Below are 17,609 nucleotides of genomic sequence, written 5' to 3' on the forward strand. Positions count from 1 at the left end.
CTTTCCACTTTGATCTTTTAATTCAGTTTGAATATGTATCACAACATTTGGTATTTGCCAACTGCATTCCATTGATCCTGAAATTCTTCAATCAAAATATTTTGTCCTACATCACTGCTAAAAACAGGTATGGACTCTGGACACTTTTATTTCAAAAGGGCTAGTTTGGGATGATTGAGAAAAATTACATTATTTCTGAGCCTGTCAGTTTTGCTGTCCCAAGTTCTATTTTAGAGCGATTACTATTTAATTTCCTTGAAGTGTTAGCTTCTGGGGTATATGATTTGGCCTCGTCACAAAGATATTTGTATTTTTAAAATTTTAAAAACTGAAAAATGTCATGACTCAAAGTAATAAAACTACAACGATAAAATTTCAGCTTTATGGCTTGTCTGGCCAGCCCCGATCTTAGTATAAATCATAAGTTGGGTTAGTTACACTACTTTACTGTAAAATGTTATAGATCAATTTGTAGTTTTTAAAATTACACTATTTCTCTATCCATTATTTTATTTAATCTCCAAAGCAGTCCTAAGTGGTATTACAACAAGTTTTATTTCTCATTTTACCAATTAGGAAACAACTCAGGTTAATTGACTTGCTCCAGATTAACATGCTAGTGAGACTTGTTAAGTAAGCAGCAAAGATAGGATCAAAACACAAATTGCTTTCTGATCACAATTGTGAATACAAATTGCTTCCCACTCCTCCAGCCAAGTGGGGACATGGCAGAAAGGGAAAGTCACAGAACAGATCCTTGTTCCTTACTTGGCTGTTTCCATGAGAACTGGAAGCCTGTGAATCAGGAGAGTTTACCAGAAGTGCTTTAATAGAGGCAAAGTTTCTAAAGTAGAAGCGGATTACTCGGCGTGAGTGGAGAGGGCCTAGGAGATATTGCCTCACCAGTATGTCAGCACTGCCTGAGATTCCTCCAGGGAGAGGCGGCTTACTTATATGTAGTTTCACACACACACACACACACACACACAGAACCTGAAGTCATGAGACCTCGATTCCTGGCCTGGATCTGCCATTTGCTAGCTATGTAATCTCAAGTAAGACACTTTGTTTCTCTGAGCCACAGTATTTCCATCTTTAAAATGAAGATAATACCTCTTCTGACTGAATCATAGAGCTTTTATAAGCATTAGTTAAGATAAATATATATGAGAGTGATTTAAATACTTTTACTGTTTGAAGGAAGCATTTGAGAATTCAGGGGTTTTTTGGTTTTGTTTTTTTTCCAACTACAGGAGATTTATGCACTGGCCGCCTTAAAAATAACACTGAGCCCTAGCTGATTTGGCTCAGTGGATAGAGCATTGGCCTGCAGACTGAAAGGTCCCAGGTTTGATTCCAGTCAAGGGCATGTACCTCAGTTGCAGGCTCAATCCTCAGCCCTGGTTGGGGTGTGTGCAGGAGGCACATCGATGCTTCTCTCTGTCTCTCCCCCTCCCTTCCACTCTCTATAAAAGTCAGTGGAAAAATTTCCTTTGATGAGGATTAACAAAAAATAAAAATAAAACTAACACTAAGACTTGCTAGTTGAATTACCAGGGAAAATGGAAGCATAGGTTGGGTGAGGTAAGGGCCACAGCTTCACAAAGGCGCCTCTGTGGATCAGTCAACCTTTTTAGTTCTAAGTAACTAAAACCAGCTAGACCTGGCTCATGCATAGTAGTAATTTGTTAGGAGGAAATGTGAGGTATATCATCTTGAGGCTCCTAGGACAGGGACGCAGCTCTGAGGCTCAGGGTTGGTCTGTAGGGAGCCCAGGAAGTCCTCCTCCTCTGTCTATGGACATCAAGCCTCTGTACTCCACTCCAGTGTCTTCTCTCACTTGCAAATAGTAGTGTCTGTTTCCCAGGCCACTCTCGGAAATATGCCCGCATGAGCTCAACATGCCCTGCCCCATGCCACTCAGACTGAATTGGCTCTCAGTCCTTGTTCCACATTCCCAGGGTTACAGGTCTGTCCCTGGCGCAGTCAACTGTGGCTGGGAAGTTGGGTTCAGGAGCTAAATGCACTCCTGGGCCTAGAAGAGGAGGGGCAAACAATCCAATATGTGTCCATCGAGATCATTTGGAGTTGAAAGAGCCAGACGATGCCATTTGCTAAGGTTGGCCTGGATAAGATGGTCCTCCTGTTTACCACCCACAGTATATTTCACTGGTGCATAATCCCTGAGGAACTTGGAGCACCCACAGCTCATTATTGCACAGTTTCCTTATGGCTCTTACAACCTAGATATTGTAGGAACTTGTAACTGTCTTTTATTCCCCCTTAGGCTAGAATTCAGTTCACTGAGATTAGAATAAATCCATTTTTGATTTCCCGCCCCTGTTTCCTGGTCCCCAGCACCTACTTAGCCATGGGACTTTGTCAGTGGAAGGTGGGTAGCTGAGTGGATGTTTTTCCTAAAGGAGCAGCAGAGAACTGGCAACCCTGGGAGGAGTGAATTAAGATGATGAGCAACATTGTAGAGAGAGCCATTGGCCTCTCCTCTCCTCCCTTTGTTCCCTTGGTTTTCTTTGTGTGTTTCTTGGACAAAGGTAAACATTTCTAGTGGAATAAATTGTTGCCTTTTGTTTGGATAGAGTTTGACTTTCGAAATAGAGAGACAGGTCCAAGGAACCCCATAGTCTTCTTATTTCCAACTGCATTAGTTCAGATAGATTGGTGGTTTTTAAATTTTGTTTTGTTTTGTTTTTGTTAATCCTTACCTGAAGATATTTTTTCTATTGATTTTTAGACAGAGTAGAAGGGAGAGAAGGAGGGAAGGAGAGAAAGAGACATTGATGTGAGAGAGACACATCAATTGGTTTCCATCCCTCATGCGCCCTAACTGGGGCTGGGGATCAAACCTGCAACCCAGGTATGTGCCCTTGACCGTGACCCTTTGGTCCCCAGGGCAACACCCTTGAGCAACCACTGAGCAACACAGGCCAGGGCAAGATTGGTGTTTAAAACCTCATGGAATGTCCCAACCAGGAGAAGCACTAGAGATTACCTAATCTCAATTCTGCATTGCACCCATGAAGAAGGGAGAAGAGGAAAGAAAGGTCATTTTAAGTGACTGTGTTCCTGTCATCATGTGGTGCCTTATTTCTCCTGCTTCCCTGGGCTCCCCACCGAGCCTCCAGCTCCCTTGGAGGCAGATGCTATTACCATTCTTGAGCTACTAGACTGGCCCTCTGTAGGCTGCTGCCTCTGTCTCAAGCTTCCTGTAGGGTAGCTTATGTGATTATTCCCGAGAGCGCCTGGCTTTCAGAAAGACACAGAAGTCTGCATTGCATCCTCACATCCAGTTTGTTAAGCGCAACAAGTTTTAGCAGCATCTCTGGGAGCAGAGTTATATTCACACATATACACAAGCATATACTTAAATACAGAAACTCAACTGCAGACAAGTTTACATATTCCTTTAAAGAAGGAAGGAGAAAGGTGGCTATACAGGGCTCTCTTTCTGCTCTCTTTTGCCTTTGCCAGATGGGGGCCAGCCTGAAAGAACTCTGTTAGTTCCTCTCAACTAGTTCCTCTCAGTGAGGAGAGGAGACTAGAGCTGGAGTTGCCTGGCACCAAAGCCCTCGGTTTCAGCCAAGGTCTCTAAGCAATTTGAGAAATAGATGGGGCCTGCTGGAGAGAACTAACCCCTGCCCTTTAACATACAGCTGTTTCCTGCCATTGCCATTTACCCAAAGCCTGTCCTTATCTCTGCATCTTGCAGCATCTCGGTCCTGGATTACCCTTGCTGTACCATCCAGGATTTGCCAGAACTTACTACGGAGAGTCTGGTAAGCAGATGCGGATTCGGTAGCCTTTGAAAATGCCAAGTAGCAGAGGCTGGCACTTGCTCTTCCATTGCTTCTCTGCCTCCATAATGCCCTGGTTTGGGAGTCTCAGATTAACAAAGGCATATTGGCAATAGCACAGAGCCAGTAGGGGTTTAGAGCTGCTGACCCAGTTGAGAACAGTTTGGAAAAGCTGTGCATAGCATTTTGTCAAGAAAGGGGTCAGTGAAAAACACTGAGGAGGAGAGGACATTTAGGAAGATAATGAGACTGAAACTGAATGAGAACATCTGCGCAGAATGGCAGGAGAATCTCGCTGGTCATCCCAAATAATTATCTGCCTTTCTGCTGTGCCATGGGCTATGCGCTTTTCATTTCCATTCGGGTTATAAAACCCAGGAGTGGTACTTCGGAAAATACCAAAATGCCTACATCTCTCTGAGGCAAAAGTCAATATAGCCGCAGAAGGATGACCCAGAAAATTCTTCATCCTGGAAACAGCTCTAGGCAAGTCAGAAAAGTCCCTCAGAGTTATTCTTTTTAAAAATATATATTTTTTGCCCTAACCGGTTTGGCTCGGTGGATAGAGCATCAGCCTGTGGACTAAAGGGTCCCAGCTTCGATTCCGGTCAAGGGCATGTACCTTGGTTGCGGGCACATCCCCAGTAGGGGGCGTAGCGGGCAGCCGATCAGTGATTCTCTCTCATCATTGATGTTTCTCTCTCTCTCCCTTTCTCTCTGAAATCAATAAAAAAATATATTTTTTAAAGTCTATTATGTAAAAACAGAATGATACCTTCTGTGGTACAGGTTTTATAGAACCATAGGATTTTTGGCTGGAGGGGACATGAGAGCTATTTGGCCTAAACCTCTATTTCAAAGATGAGAAATGTCCATTGAACAAAATGACTTTTCATGGTTCATGCTTTATTCATGACAGACCCTGAATTAGAGAAAGACCCATGTCCTGAGACACTAAGTCTAGCACCCTTTTTAGCACCAGGGCAGAACTGCTGTCTTACTTAGATGTGGTCTCAGCAGCCAAGAGGAGCTCCTTACCCTTGCAGAGAGAGCTCATAAGTGTCTAACCCTGTTTATGTTCATCATATTAGTCAATCTTTAAAACAAGTATGAGGTTGGTATTACTGTTTTATGGATAGAGAAGTAAGTAACAAAATTTTACAGTTGAATGTAGCAGAGCAAGGGTGGAGACCTACATCCCTGCCATTCAAAGTTGGAATGAGAAACAAGTGGCACATGGATAGTATTAAAATTCTATTTGTAGGGTATTTGAAAATAGTTAGCTTTTATGACCTAAATCTATTTCTTTTTTTTAATGGATATGAGAGAGAAACACTGATCGGTTATGTCCAATACATGCCCCCACCAGGGATTAAACCCGCAACCCAGGTATGTGCCCTGACCGGAATCAAACCCGCCACCTTTTGGTGTACGGTACAATGTTCCAAACAACTGAGCCACACCTGCCAGGGCCTGAATCTGTTTCTTGGTACAATGTGTTCTCTGTATCTCTTCAGAATGACCTTTTGGGATATAAGCATAAAATTACTTAGCTAATTGTAATGCTTCTGAGAAGACTTTATTTTTATGCAAGAGTGGGTGAAAGCATTGTCTAATCTTAATAAAATACAAATTCATGGTCGGTGTTTCATCTCCTTTCTATGAAGCAACAGTGGCACCTGGTGGTCTCATTTGGTAACCACAGTTTGTTTTGTATTGTTTGTGTGAACTTATGTAAACAGGCTTAAGTAACTAGCAAGTTCACTCCACATAGGTGCTCAATATAATGGTTTATTTGTCTAAACTGATGGCTTCTGTATTCAGAAAAGACTAATATTTATATGAGTAAGATTTATCTCTTTTTCAGGCTCAATTAATAATTATAAACAGAAAATGTACTGTTTTTTTAAGTGTATAGGATAGTCTTTAAATAACATTTAAAGTTTTTCTCTGATTAAGCCCTCAACCGAGGTATGTGCCCTTGACCAGAATTGAACCCAGGACACTTCAGTCCTCAGGCTGAAGCTCTATCCACTGAGCTAAACCAGCTAGGGCTAGGTAATGTTTTTTTAAAATTTGATTTTAGAGAGAGAGGAAGGGAAAGGAAAAGAGAAAAAGAAACATTGATCAATTGCCTCCTGCATGTCCCCTACTGGGGATCAAGCTCACAGCCCAGACTTGAGCCCTGACCAGGAATGGAACCAGGGACCTTTGGGTGCATAGAACAATGCTCAACCAACTGAGCCACACTGGCCAGGGCTCCCTAAAACTTTTTTTTTATTATTACTAAATCTTTATTGTTGAAAGTATTACATATTCCCCACCCCCCATTGACCCTTCCCTGAAACTTTTTGATCCGTAGTCTTGTGTATATTAACCTAATACACTCAAAAATCTTGGATGTTCAGTCCACATTACATTTGCTTGCTTCAAATCTGTTTGGAAGAGGAGGGGTAATTTCCCCTTCACCAGACAGCAGTTCACGTCTATACATCTACTCCTACGTTATGTTATCACTTTGTAGACGTGAGGAATTTCCAAGATGTTAGTTTGGCCACCATGCGTACTCATTGATGTACATAGCTTCTGCCACCAGTATATATTTATAGGCCTCCACATCCATAAGGACTCTATTTTTGTCCCTGAATGATGTTTCTATGAGTATATACCTGTTTCTAATCTGACATCCATCTGTTACTTCTTGTAATCAAGAAACATACAAGAGAAACACCTGGTTAGAATTAACCATCTGCCATTTTTTCTTCTGTGCTGGAGAATTAAGCAATTTGCTGCAATATGGTTTGATAAAGGAGGGTGGGGTTGATTTCAAAAATCCAGCCACAATGAATACCAGACCCATACACCATAGTTTGAAATCTCCCAGAATAACTCCTGGCAGTTACAAACATAGCTTATGTAAGTGCAAAGTGTACGGGGTAGAAAGCATCTCTTCTCTGATTCTAAATTAGAAAGCTACACAAGAAAGCTTGCTTGAATGAAGTTCCTATGTTCGTGTGTCATGTTTCTAACCAGATGAAAGCAGTGTGTGAAAAGCAGGATAGTGAGGAGGTAGCATTTTATATGGAAGGCCTCATCTAAATTGACCAACAGTGACTTCCAGGCATCTATGGAAATAAGTCTTGTGGATGTTGAGATTATGACGGGCATGCCTTATTACAGGAAGCTGGAGACAACAACCAGTTCTGCTGGAGGAACCTCTTCTCCTGCATCAACCTTCTGAGACTGCTCAATAAACTGACCAAATGGAAGCATTCCAGAACCATGGTGAGTGGGACTTCTGATCATGGAGGTGTCCATCTCACTGAGTTTTTAAAATCTTCAGTTAATTTGTATGGACTTCCTGCTTTGTATTCTCTATAGACACACACTGAATGCTATGTAAGATTTAGCCCCTCCTGCCCAGCCAGTGTGGCTCAGTGGTTGCGTGTCGACCTATGAACCAGGAGGTTTGATTCCTGGTCAGGGCACATGCCTGGGTTTGTAGGCTCTATCCCCAGGGGACGTGCAGGAGGCAACCGATCAATGATTCTCTCTCATCATTGATATTTCCATCTCTCCCTCCCTCTCCCTTCTCTGAATTCAATAAAAATATTTTTTGAAAAAATTTAGCCCCTTCTAATTCTGGGCACTTATTCTATATGAGAGAAATATTTACATTGCTTTTTAGAGAGCTGGGTGTGGATCTTCCCTCAGGGCCCCTCTGGTAGGGAAGTTAGCATTGTTATTTGAGCTATATTCACAAGTCCCAAACGATGCAGCTCTATGGCTATTCATTGCAGCATTGTTTGTAATTATGAAAGATTGGAAACAACCTAAATGCTCATTAATACGGGACCAACTGGTTAAATAACTTATGGTGTATCCTTATAATACAATCTTATACAACAATGAAAAAGAATGAGGCAGTTCTATACTGATATCAGAAACTTTTAATTGTGAAATATAAATGGAGTGACCTCCTTGAAGACTAAATCTAAGTGGAGTCTGGACCATAGATTTCCAAAAGCTCCCCCGTGTAATCTCAGGTCAGCCAGGTTTAGTTTAATTTGTCTATGAGTTGGGAACTCCAAGTAACTTTATATTTTTATTTCTCTTTCTTCACTCTCATCCCTCTTTAAATGAGCAGATGCTGGTGGTGTTTAAATCTGCTCCAATCTTAAAGCGGGCCCTCAAGGTCAAACAGGCCATGCTGCAACTTTATGTCCTGAAGCTGCTAAAAATACAGACCAAGTACCTGGGGCGCCAGTGGAGGAAAAGCAACATGAAAACCATGTCGGCCATTTACCAGAAAGTGCGCCACCGTATGAATGATGACTGGGCTTACGGGAATGGTGAGTTCTCTCAGAGCTCCGACATCCAGGAGTTGCCTGGTTTTGAAACAAAGCTAAAGAAACATTTACTCTACTCTCGTGGCGTGAATTGTTACATATTTTGCATAAGAAAATATGTGACTATAGGTTAGGTGCTGATACAACAAACTTTAAGGCACTGCTCCAGTCCAGCATGTACCCCATCCTATGAAAATCCATTTTATTAAATAGCTAAAATGAGAGATAATTACCCGCTTGAAAAACATTCCTTTATTCTTTTAATATATTTTTATTGATTTCAGAGAGGAAGGGAGAGGAAGAGAGAGAGATGGAAACATCAGTGATGAGAGAGAATCATTGATTGGCTGCCTCCTGCACACCCCCTACTGGGGATCGAGCCTGCAACCCGGCATGTGCCCTGAACCAGAATCAAACCTGGGACCCTCCAATCTGGAGGCCGACGCTCTATCCACTGAGCCAAACCAGCTAGGGCCAAAACATTCCTTTAAATGACAGGTTTCTCTCAGAGATTTTTTTCCCCTTATTTTATTTTATTATTTTTTTCCTTTCTGAGAGATTTTTAAAATTAAAATAACCTTTTGTTATTACAAAGCAGTTAGAAAATACAAGTAAGCAAACTTTTAAAATATATATTTTTATTGATTTTAGAGAGAGGAAGGGAGAGGGAGAGGGGCGGGGGGAGGGGAGAGAGAGAGAGAGGGAGGGAGGGAGGGAGGGAGGGAGGGAGGGAGGGAGAGAGAAACATCAGTGTGAGATAGAAACATCAATCAGTAGCACACACCCTGACTGGGGATCAGACCTGTAGCCTGGGTGTGTGTCCTGACCAGGAATCAACCCTGGTGTATGGGATATGCTTCAGCCAACTGAGTTACTTGGCCAGGGCACATTTTTTGATATTATTATATTTAGCCCATATTTGTACCACCCAAAGATTGCCATTGATAACATCTTATTGTATATTTTTCCAGATCTCTTCTTTTCATATATATATGTATATATACATATATGTATACACATACTTTTTATTAAAATGAAAGCAAATTGTACTTGCTTTTTTTTTTTTTTTAGCATAAATACATTTATTTTCTAACCAAAGGGTTGATCCTAATTAAACCAGCACTCGGAAATAGTTGTACGCAAAATGTTTGCGATAAGGGTAACCGAACACAGTGATGAAAAACAAAACAGCCTGGAGAGATTTGCTCCTTGAACTGAGCTTGTTTATCCTCACAGCTAATTCTTGTCCAGAAGGATGATGGAATTTTTACTCTACTTTTTCATAGGTCTAAGTACAGGTGACATTGTTTAAGACACATTCCACCACTAATTTTCTGCCTTCCAATCTTCTCATTATTGTACTTTTCTTCCCATTCCATTCCTGATGTTGAACCAATGACCGATTTTGGAGAGAAAGAGAGAGAAACATTGATATGTTCCACTTATTTATGCATTCCTTGGTTGATTGTTGTATATGCCCTGACTGCGATTGAACCCGCAACCTTGGTGGATTGGGATGACAACAATGTGCCATTTATAAAGTTGCAGACGGTCTGAGTTTTCCCACCATCAGCTGTAGTTTCTTCAGTCTTCTCTCCCAGGTTACCTGAGAACTGTCGTTTTCAATGTGCTCTCAGTTCTTATTAAGGTTTTTGCCACCAGAAGTGATGACGTAGTCTGGTTTGGCCACGGCACCCACTTTCCGCAGAGCCATTCCCACTCCTGGTTCCTTCAGGTGCCCGTGGAAGCCGTAGCTCTCCACGGTCTGAGGGACAGTGAACTGGCCCCCTGTTTGAAAAGTGTGAGGACCCCTGGTCTAAGGGAAAAGAGGTCAGTGCCCGTGGCTAAATAGTCAGGTATTGCATGTTTTAAAAATTCTTGTGTAAGAGATCATTCGAAGGACTTGTATGCATGCATATAAGCATAACCAATGGACACAGACACTGGGGGGTAGGGGAGGCCGGGGAAGGTCAAGGGGTGGGGGAAAGGAGACATATGCAATACTCTTTGTTATACTATAAGCAATAAAACAAAATTAAAAAAAAACTCTTACAGCACCAGTTGAAAATCTCTGCTCTATCTCTGGTATTACCTGTAAACTGAAAGTAGATCTAAAGGTTTGATGAATTCAATTTAAAACTTTTTGGCTATAGCCGAAACCGGTTAGGCTCAGTGGATAGAGCATCAGCGTGCGGACTGAAAGGTCCCAGGTTCGATTCCAGTCAGGGGCATGTACCTGGGTTGCGGGCATATCCCCAGTAGGAGATGTGCAGGAGGCAGCTGATCGATGTTTCTCTCTCATCGATGTTTCTAACTCTCTATCTCTCTCCCTTCCTCTCTGTAAAAAATCAATAAAATATATTTTAAAAAAAACTTTTTGGCTATAGTACATTCTTGGCCATGTTGGGAGCTGCATATTGTAATATATTGTAATACCTACTTAACCTACCAAGACTTATGCTAAGATTGACCAGAGTTTGGAAGAATATATTTTGGAGAGCTTCTTCATTGTATTGACGTTTGTTGTAGTGGGATTTGAGCATTGTTTGCATGATTGCATTTAATAGTTTTGGCAAGATGACTACTGACTTGTCTTTGCTGGGATTTGTAACAGGCCTGAATTTGAGAGGATGCTGCAGTAAAGAGTGCAGAGAACTAAGGGAAGCATCTGACTGGCAGATAACAAGTCAGGATGCAACTTCTACTATAAGACATAAAGCACAATTAACTATTTAAATTCTCATCGATTTTTAAAATGTGAAAATGTTTTATCCTGCAAATGGCACATCTGTTGTTGCTGCCTCATGAGCTGAAGTCCTAACTGCATTTACTTATGATAAACCATTGAGTGTGAGAACAAGAGATCTGGGAAATGTGTGTCTCTGGCTCTGAAATAAGAGTCTAAGTGGGATAAATAGAAACAAAGTAGATTATTTGTTTTCTGTTTTTACCTCCACGGAAGACTTAATCTCCTAATGTTAATATAAGCTGGGGGAGGTCCCAGGAATCAGGAAGTCTTTAATAACTGGTTCATTCTAGTTCTTCTTCTTGTGCCCCTTCCTGCCTCTTCACATTCCTTCAGAGCTGGTGATTCCATTCAAATGGGAAACTCATCCCTGAGGAAAGCTCAAGAAGGGAACTGAGTTGCCATTTTGAAAATATAATCAGCTGGTCCTCAAATAGCATCATTTTGTTCAACATTGTTTCATTATAACATTGATGAGATGCCTTTCTAACTAACTCATTTCTATCCATTAGCCTATGTTAAAATTGTGTCCCTTGTTGTGTTGCAGAACCTATCAATGATGTTAAGTGAGGACTTACTTACTGAACATACAACTAGTAAGAAAGTGAAATAAAGAAAAGGAAATAAAATAAAAGATACCTCCCTCAGGGTCCTTACAGTGGTAATCACTGTTGCCAATTTCTAGCCTATCCTTCCAAAGATAGTCTGTGTATGTAAGCGTATGCATGTGGGTATTTTTTTAACGTATGTACTTTTTAAACCTGAGTGGCAGCATGTTGTTTACTTACTTTTTTCATTTCCAGAAAAGGAAATTCTGGGCAGTTCCATTGTTGGTATCCTATAGACCAGTGATGGCGAACCTTCTGAGCTCGGCGTGTCAGCATTTTGAAAAACCCTAACTTAACTCTGGTGCCGTGTCACACATAGAAATTTTTTGATATTTGCAACCATAGTAAAACAAAGACTTATATTTTTGATATTTATTTTATATATTTAAATGCCATTTAACAAAGAAACATCAACCAAAAAAATGAGTTCGCGTGTCACCTCTGACACGCGTGTCATCGGTTCGCCATCACTGCTCTGGACCATGCTCTGTGGTAAGGCGAGCTCTGTCCTAAGTTGGATGCATCTTTTTCCTCCTCTCCTCCCGCCAGACATCGATGCCAGGCCATGGGACTTCCAAGCAGAAGAATGCACCTTGAGGGCCAACATTGAGGCTTTTAATAGCCGCCGGTATGACAGGCCTCAGGACTCGGAGTTCTCACCTGTGGATAACTGCCTGCAGAGTGTGCTGGGGCAGAGGCTGGACCTGCCCGAGGATTTCCACTGCTCCTATGAGATCTGGCTGGAAAGAGAGGTGTTTTCACAGCCCATCTGCTGGGAAGAGCTGCTCCAGAATCACTAAGCTCTTGTCAACAAGCGTCTGCTAGATGGGGGTTGGCTCCGATAAATGGTGCTCTGCCCGCCCTGCTCATTCAGCCTTCGCTTCCAGTTCTGGAAATGCTTGTCCCGGGGAGAGCGTCCCAGTCCAAGGACATCCAGTGGGTTCAGGGCGGCCTGTAGACAGTGCAAGGCAGGATCCTGAATCACAGAAACTTGATGAACTCACTCTGGGGTCATATGGATGCCAGGTGACCTTGGAAATCTCCCGTTGGATCAGTCCTTCACATGCTCTTTTGTGGGACTGTGCTCTGCTTAGTTTTACCTAGAACCAGCCTGGCCTTTGCTGGCCCCAAGTGTGCAAATAAGTTTATGATGGCATCTGGTCCATGGCATTCATCATGGTAATGAGAGGTGCACGTCATAAAAGAGGGAGAACATTTTCTTCTTGCTCACCCTGTATTCCTAGGACTTACCAGAGGTTTGGCAAAACCAACTTTGAAATTAAGTTGTTTTTTTTATTTAAAATTTTGACACTAGTCCTGGCCAGTGTGGCTCAGTTGGTTAAAGGGTCATCCCATGCACCAAGGGGTCTCGGGTTCAATTTCCCATCAGGGCACATTCCCAGGTTGCTGGTTCAATCCCTGGTCGGGGCACGTACAGGAAGCAACCAATCAATGAAAAACATATCCTTGGGTGAGAATTAAAATTTTGACACCTCTTTCTAAAGTCATTAACTCTAATTTTGGAGCACCTGCACCTTCTTTGTAAAGGATGATGATTTACTATTACCCAATCACTGCATGTTATAGAAAGGTATATTGTGTAAAGTGTTTTCCCTTTATTCTCTAAGAGGTCTATGTTCAATGTGAATATTATTTTCTTGTGAACTCTGTATAGGGCATGGAGTGCTCTGTCACAACCGGCACAAAACAGGCCTCCTCGAAGGATGTTCCATGTTTTTTCTGAAACTACCTTAGTCTTAAAATGTCTGAGTACACTGCAGAAATTCATTTTCATCCAATTCATTTTTTAAATGACCAGTTAACTGCAGATTTTATTTATCGATATGGCATGGCCATTTGCATGATCAATTATTGAACAGCAAGACAGCTTACCATTTTTCTTCTATGTTGATTAATAATGATTTTTTTTTTTTCCTGCTAGTGGTTTCAAAGTGTCATGTGGAGATTTAGCAAAACTGTTTCTACTGGCAAGTATTGCACATTTCTTTGAAAATATAAGGGTTGTTGTACCAACCTCTTTAAACTTCTCTTACAGCAGAATCACATACTTCCCATAGAAACAAGGTTTTTAGAAAAGTCTGATTCAATCAGGATCATTTTATTTCTCTTCTGGCCCCACATTTGTCATCTATATTTTCAGGCTTTTTTACCTTAAATCCTCCTTCCCCCAACGTAGACATTACTGAATCTGTTTTATAACAGCACCAGGCAGTTAATCGTGCCAGGGGATCTGATCAAAATTGGCTTATTTATACTCTGTCCTTTGTCAGCCACAACCTCTCTGGAGTCATGAGTGAGTTTCAAACCATATCCCAAGGAACGACACCAAACCAGCAAAGCCTGGGTCTCTCCTCCCTGTGCTGTCAGGGAGCAGGGTTTCTGTGTCTATAGATGGGTCATGTAAATGTGTAGGCATGACATTTCTTTAAATACTTTGTACATTTTGCCTGAATAGGATGGTAGTCCTCATTGCAATCCAAATAATTTACTCAGCATATCCTTGTGAACCCTATTAAACTATAATTTTAATGTGATTTCAGTAAAAAGATAATTTTCATAGAAAGAACAGTCATCTATTTCGTTTAAAGCCGTATGGTATTAATTTGTGTCAAGTACAAATAAGTTGCCCTTTTAAAAATGTGCATGTTGCCCTGGCCGGTTTGACTCAGTGGATAGAGTGTCCCCCTGCGGACTGAAGGGTCCCCGGTTCGATTTTGGTCAAGGGCACATGCCCGGTTGCAGGCTCCATCCCCAGGCAAGGACATGCAGGAGGAAGCCAATCAATGATTTCCTCTCATCATTAATGTTTCTATCGCTTTCTTCCTCTTCCTTCCTCTCTGAAATCAATACATATACATTTAAAATATGCATGTGAGTGCTTTCTGAGGCTTAGAAGTATGATAAGTCTTAACATTTCATACTTTCTTACACATCTTCTCTAAGGGAAGATTAATTCTCAGTGCAGATGGAGAAATTGTGGCACCAAGAATAAATGATTAGTTTCAAATCGCATCATTTTTCCACTGACTTGCTGGGACTAGGATTCAGGTATTGACAGCCAGCCCCGTACGTTAAGCTAACCAGGTTGAATATCCCAATTTGAGAATCCATGTGTGTGGTTAGGAATAAATTCAGATTAATTAGCTTCCAATCGTGATTACTGTTACTTCATAGAAGAACATCATTTGAGTGATTCATTAAGTAGAGGATTTTAAAATATGTATTTTTATTGATTTCAGAGAGAGGAAGGGAGGGGGAGAGAGATATAGAAACATCAATGATGGGACAGAATCATCAATCAGCTGCCTCCTGCACACCCCCTACTGGGGATTGAGCCCGAAACCAGCACATGTGACCTGACCAGGAATCGAACCGTGACCTTCTGGTTCATAAGTCGATGCTCAAACACTGAGCCATGCTGGTGGGGCAAGTAGAGGGTTTTTATTTGTGAATATTTCAGTAAAGCTTGTATTGATTGTTAACACTGTTTATTTACTGATGCACTTTAATAAAAAAAAATTCAACTGGAGTTAGAAACTTGGTCTTCAAATTCTTTAACACAGAATATTAAAGACATATTAGATATAGAAAGGAAGGATATAATTAACGAGGATGAATATATAAAGTCTTATTTTAGTATTCCCTGGGAGTAGACTAATATAAGCAACTGCAAAATCTTAGTGATTTATGACAAACCTTTATTTCTTGTTCATGGGTTTACAAATCAGCTGCAGCTCTGCTCAACTCAGATTGAACTCTGCTAGATTTGACTCCGCTCCGCACATCTTCCTCTGGCCCTAGGCCAGTGATGGCGAACCTATGACACGCGTGTCAGAGGTGACACACGAACTCATTTTTTTGGTTGATTTTTCTTTGTTAAATGGCATTTAAATATATAAAATAAATATCAAAAATATAAATCTTTGTTTTACTGTGGTTGCAAATATCAAAAAATTTCTATATGTGACACGGCACCAGAGTTAGGTTAGGGTTTTTCAAAATGCTGACACGCCGAGCTCAAAAGGTTCGCCATCACTGCCCTAGGCTGATAGAACAGCCCCTGCCGGGGGCACAGTTTTCTCGTAGCGAAGGGCAGGAGCAAGCGACCAAACCGTACCACGCAAGCACATTTAAAGTTCCTGCTTGGATGTGGCACAGGTCAGATTGTTCCTATGCCATTGGCCTACAGCAGGTAACATGGACAAGCCAACCACTGGGCCAGAGCAGCACACTTCACCTACAGGGAAGCAGCTGCAACCAGACTGCCAGACACGTAGTCACTGCCGCCTCCCAGTGAGCGCCTGAGACTGGTAGTGAGACTTTCTTAGCGATCCTTGAGAAGTTTGACATTTCCAGCGAGCATGTGAAACCACCCATTTCAGTGCTTTCTGCTGATATTTTTAGTTGTGCTTTCCTGTCTTTCCTTGTCCACAGTTCCCCCAGCTCTTCATTCTAAGAGTAATCATTGTTTTATAAAAATAATCCTATAGACAAGTGTTTTAATGGTTTCTGTTTCTCCCCTAAGTAGTGGTGGTGAGTTTTGAATTTGTCCCTCTAGTCCTTCTGGAGATGGCCCATATTTACAATAAAACTAGCTGAGATTAGGAATGCAGCTGAGGTTCTGGAAATGATACTGGTTCATACAATAAAGTCATGACCTTAATCTCATTAATGCTCTAATTAATGAGGTAAGTAACTACCTTAACATCCAGGCTAGATCAAGTATGAACTTTGCAATACTTGGCACTCTGGGAAGCTAGGTGATAAGTGTGTTTGGGGTGATTTTCAGGGGCTAAGAAAGTCCTGCCATTACCTCAGAAATACTGGGCATGGCCAGTTAACATCTACTCTACCTATAGTGTAATTCCAGGCCAGACTTTTCTGTATTAGTGTGATAAGAATGTTTCCTATAATAAAGTAACATTTTACAAAATATAGAACTTAGATATAAACATTTGTAAAACACACAGTAGGTTCCATAGCAGCTAGTAGTATCTTACATGTGTTTAATACTACTACATATTTAATTACATATTTTATATGATGCTTTTCAATAAGAGAAAATAAAAAAATTTAGAGTAAATATGGCTACAGCATGATTTTATTATCTATACACTAGAGACCCGGTGCACAGATTTGTGTACCGGTGGGGTCCCTCGGCCTGGCCTGTGGAGATGGGACCGAAACCAAAACCAGCTCTCCAACATCCCCCAAGGGGACCCGGATTGCAAGAGGGCGCAGGTCAGGCTGAGGGACCCCACTGTTGCACGATTGGAGGGACCGCGGGAGGGCTCCAGGGCATGTCTGGCCTTGTCTCACCCAGTCCCAATCGCCAGACCCCAGCAGCAAGCTAACCTACCGGTCGGAGCATCTTCCCCCTGGTGGTCAGTGTACGTCATAGCAACTGGTCCAATGGTTGAACAAACGGTCGGATACTTAGTATATTAGGCTTTTATTATCTAGGATTATAACCTTTGTCTTCCTCTTGGCCTCCTCCTGCTTACTCATTTTCAATCGTTGTACTGTTGATATTTGGCTCTGTTGACTAATGAGTTTGCCGACCACTGATCTAGGCCAACCTCCACCCAAGAATTCCTTTAATAGCACTCGCCAGGTGCTCATCTAGCCTCGACTATTTCACTGATAAGAACCTCACTACTTCATAGTTTCTATAGTAACAACTAAAGTGCCTACAACAGTATCAAGTACCTCAATACTAGTCAACTTAAGGTATTATTTAGGCCAGAAGCACCATAAACATTTATAGAATCCAAAATCCTAACGTAAGCTATTAATTGTACCTTTCTCCCACTATTAATTTCCAAGGGCTACTGTAACAAGTTACCAGAAGCTAAATGGCTTAAAACATACACAAAATATGTTTTTCCACGGTACTGGAGGCCAGAAGTCTGAAATCAAGGTGTCAGCAGGACTACACTCTCCAAAGGCTCTAGGGAGAGTCCATTCCTTGCCTCTTCTAACTTTTTTTTTTTTTAATTTTAGCAACATTTTTTTTAATTTTTTTATTAGTTAAGGTATTACAAATGTGTCCTCATACCCCGCATTAAACCTA

At 41.5% G+C, this 17,609-nt stretch overlaps 1 protein-coding gene across 1 annotated transcript in view; it reads left to right on the top strand.

The window, feature by feature from the left end:
• The window catches only part of STRIP2 (striatin interacting protein 2), a 37,254-nt gene extending 24,384 nt beyond the window's left edge, over positions 1 to 12,870 (top strand). Inside the window, exons 17-21 of the mRNA XM_081102165.1 lie at positions 27 to 127; positions 3,728 to 3,794; positions 6,993 to 7,097; positions 7,960 to 8,164; positions 12,065 to 12,870. Coding sequence (XP_080958291.1) covers positions 27 to 127; positions 3,728 to 3,794; positions 6,993 to 7,097; positions 7,960 to 8,164; positions 12,065 to 12,315 — 729 coding nt within the window. The 3' untranslated portion in view covers positions 12,316 to 12,870. The remainder of the gene's footprint in view (positions 1 to 26; positions 128 to 3,727; positions 3,795 to 6,992; positions 7,098 to 7,959; positions 8,165 to 12,064) is intronic.
• Positions 12,871 to 17,609: the final 4,739 nt, after the last annotated feature.

This window comes from Myotis nattereri (genome assembly GCF_964212035.1).
Source record: "Myotis nattereri genome assembly, chromosome: 11".
NCBI lineage: Eukaryota > Metazoa > Chordata > Mammalia > Chiroptera > Vespertilionidae > Myotis > Myotis nattereri.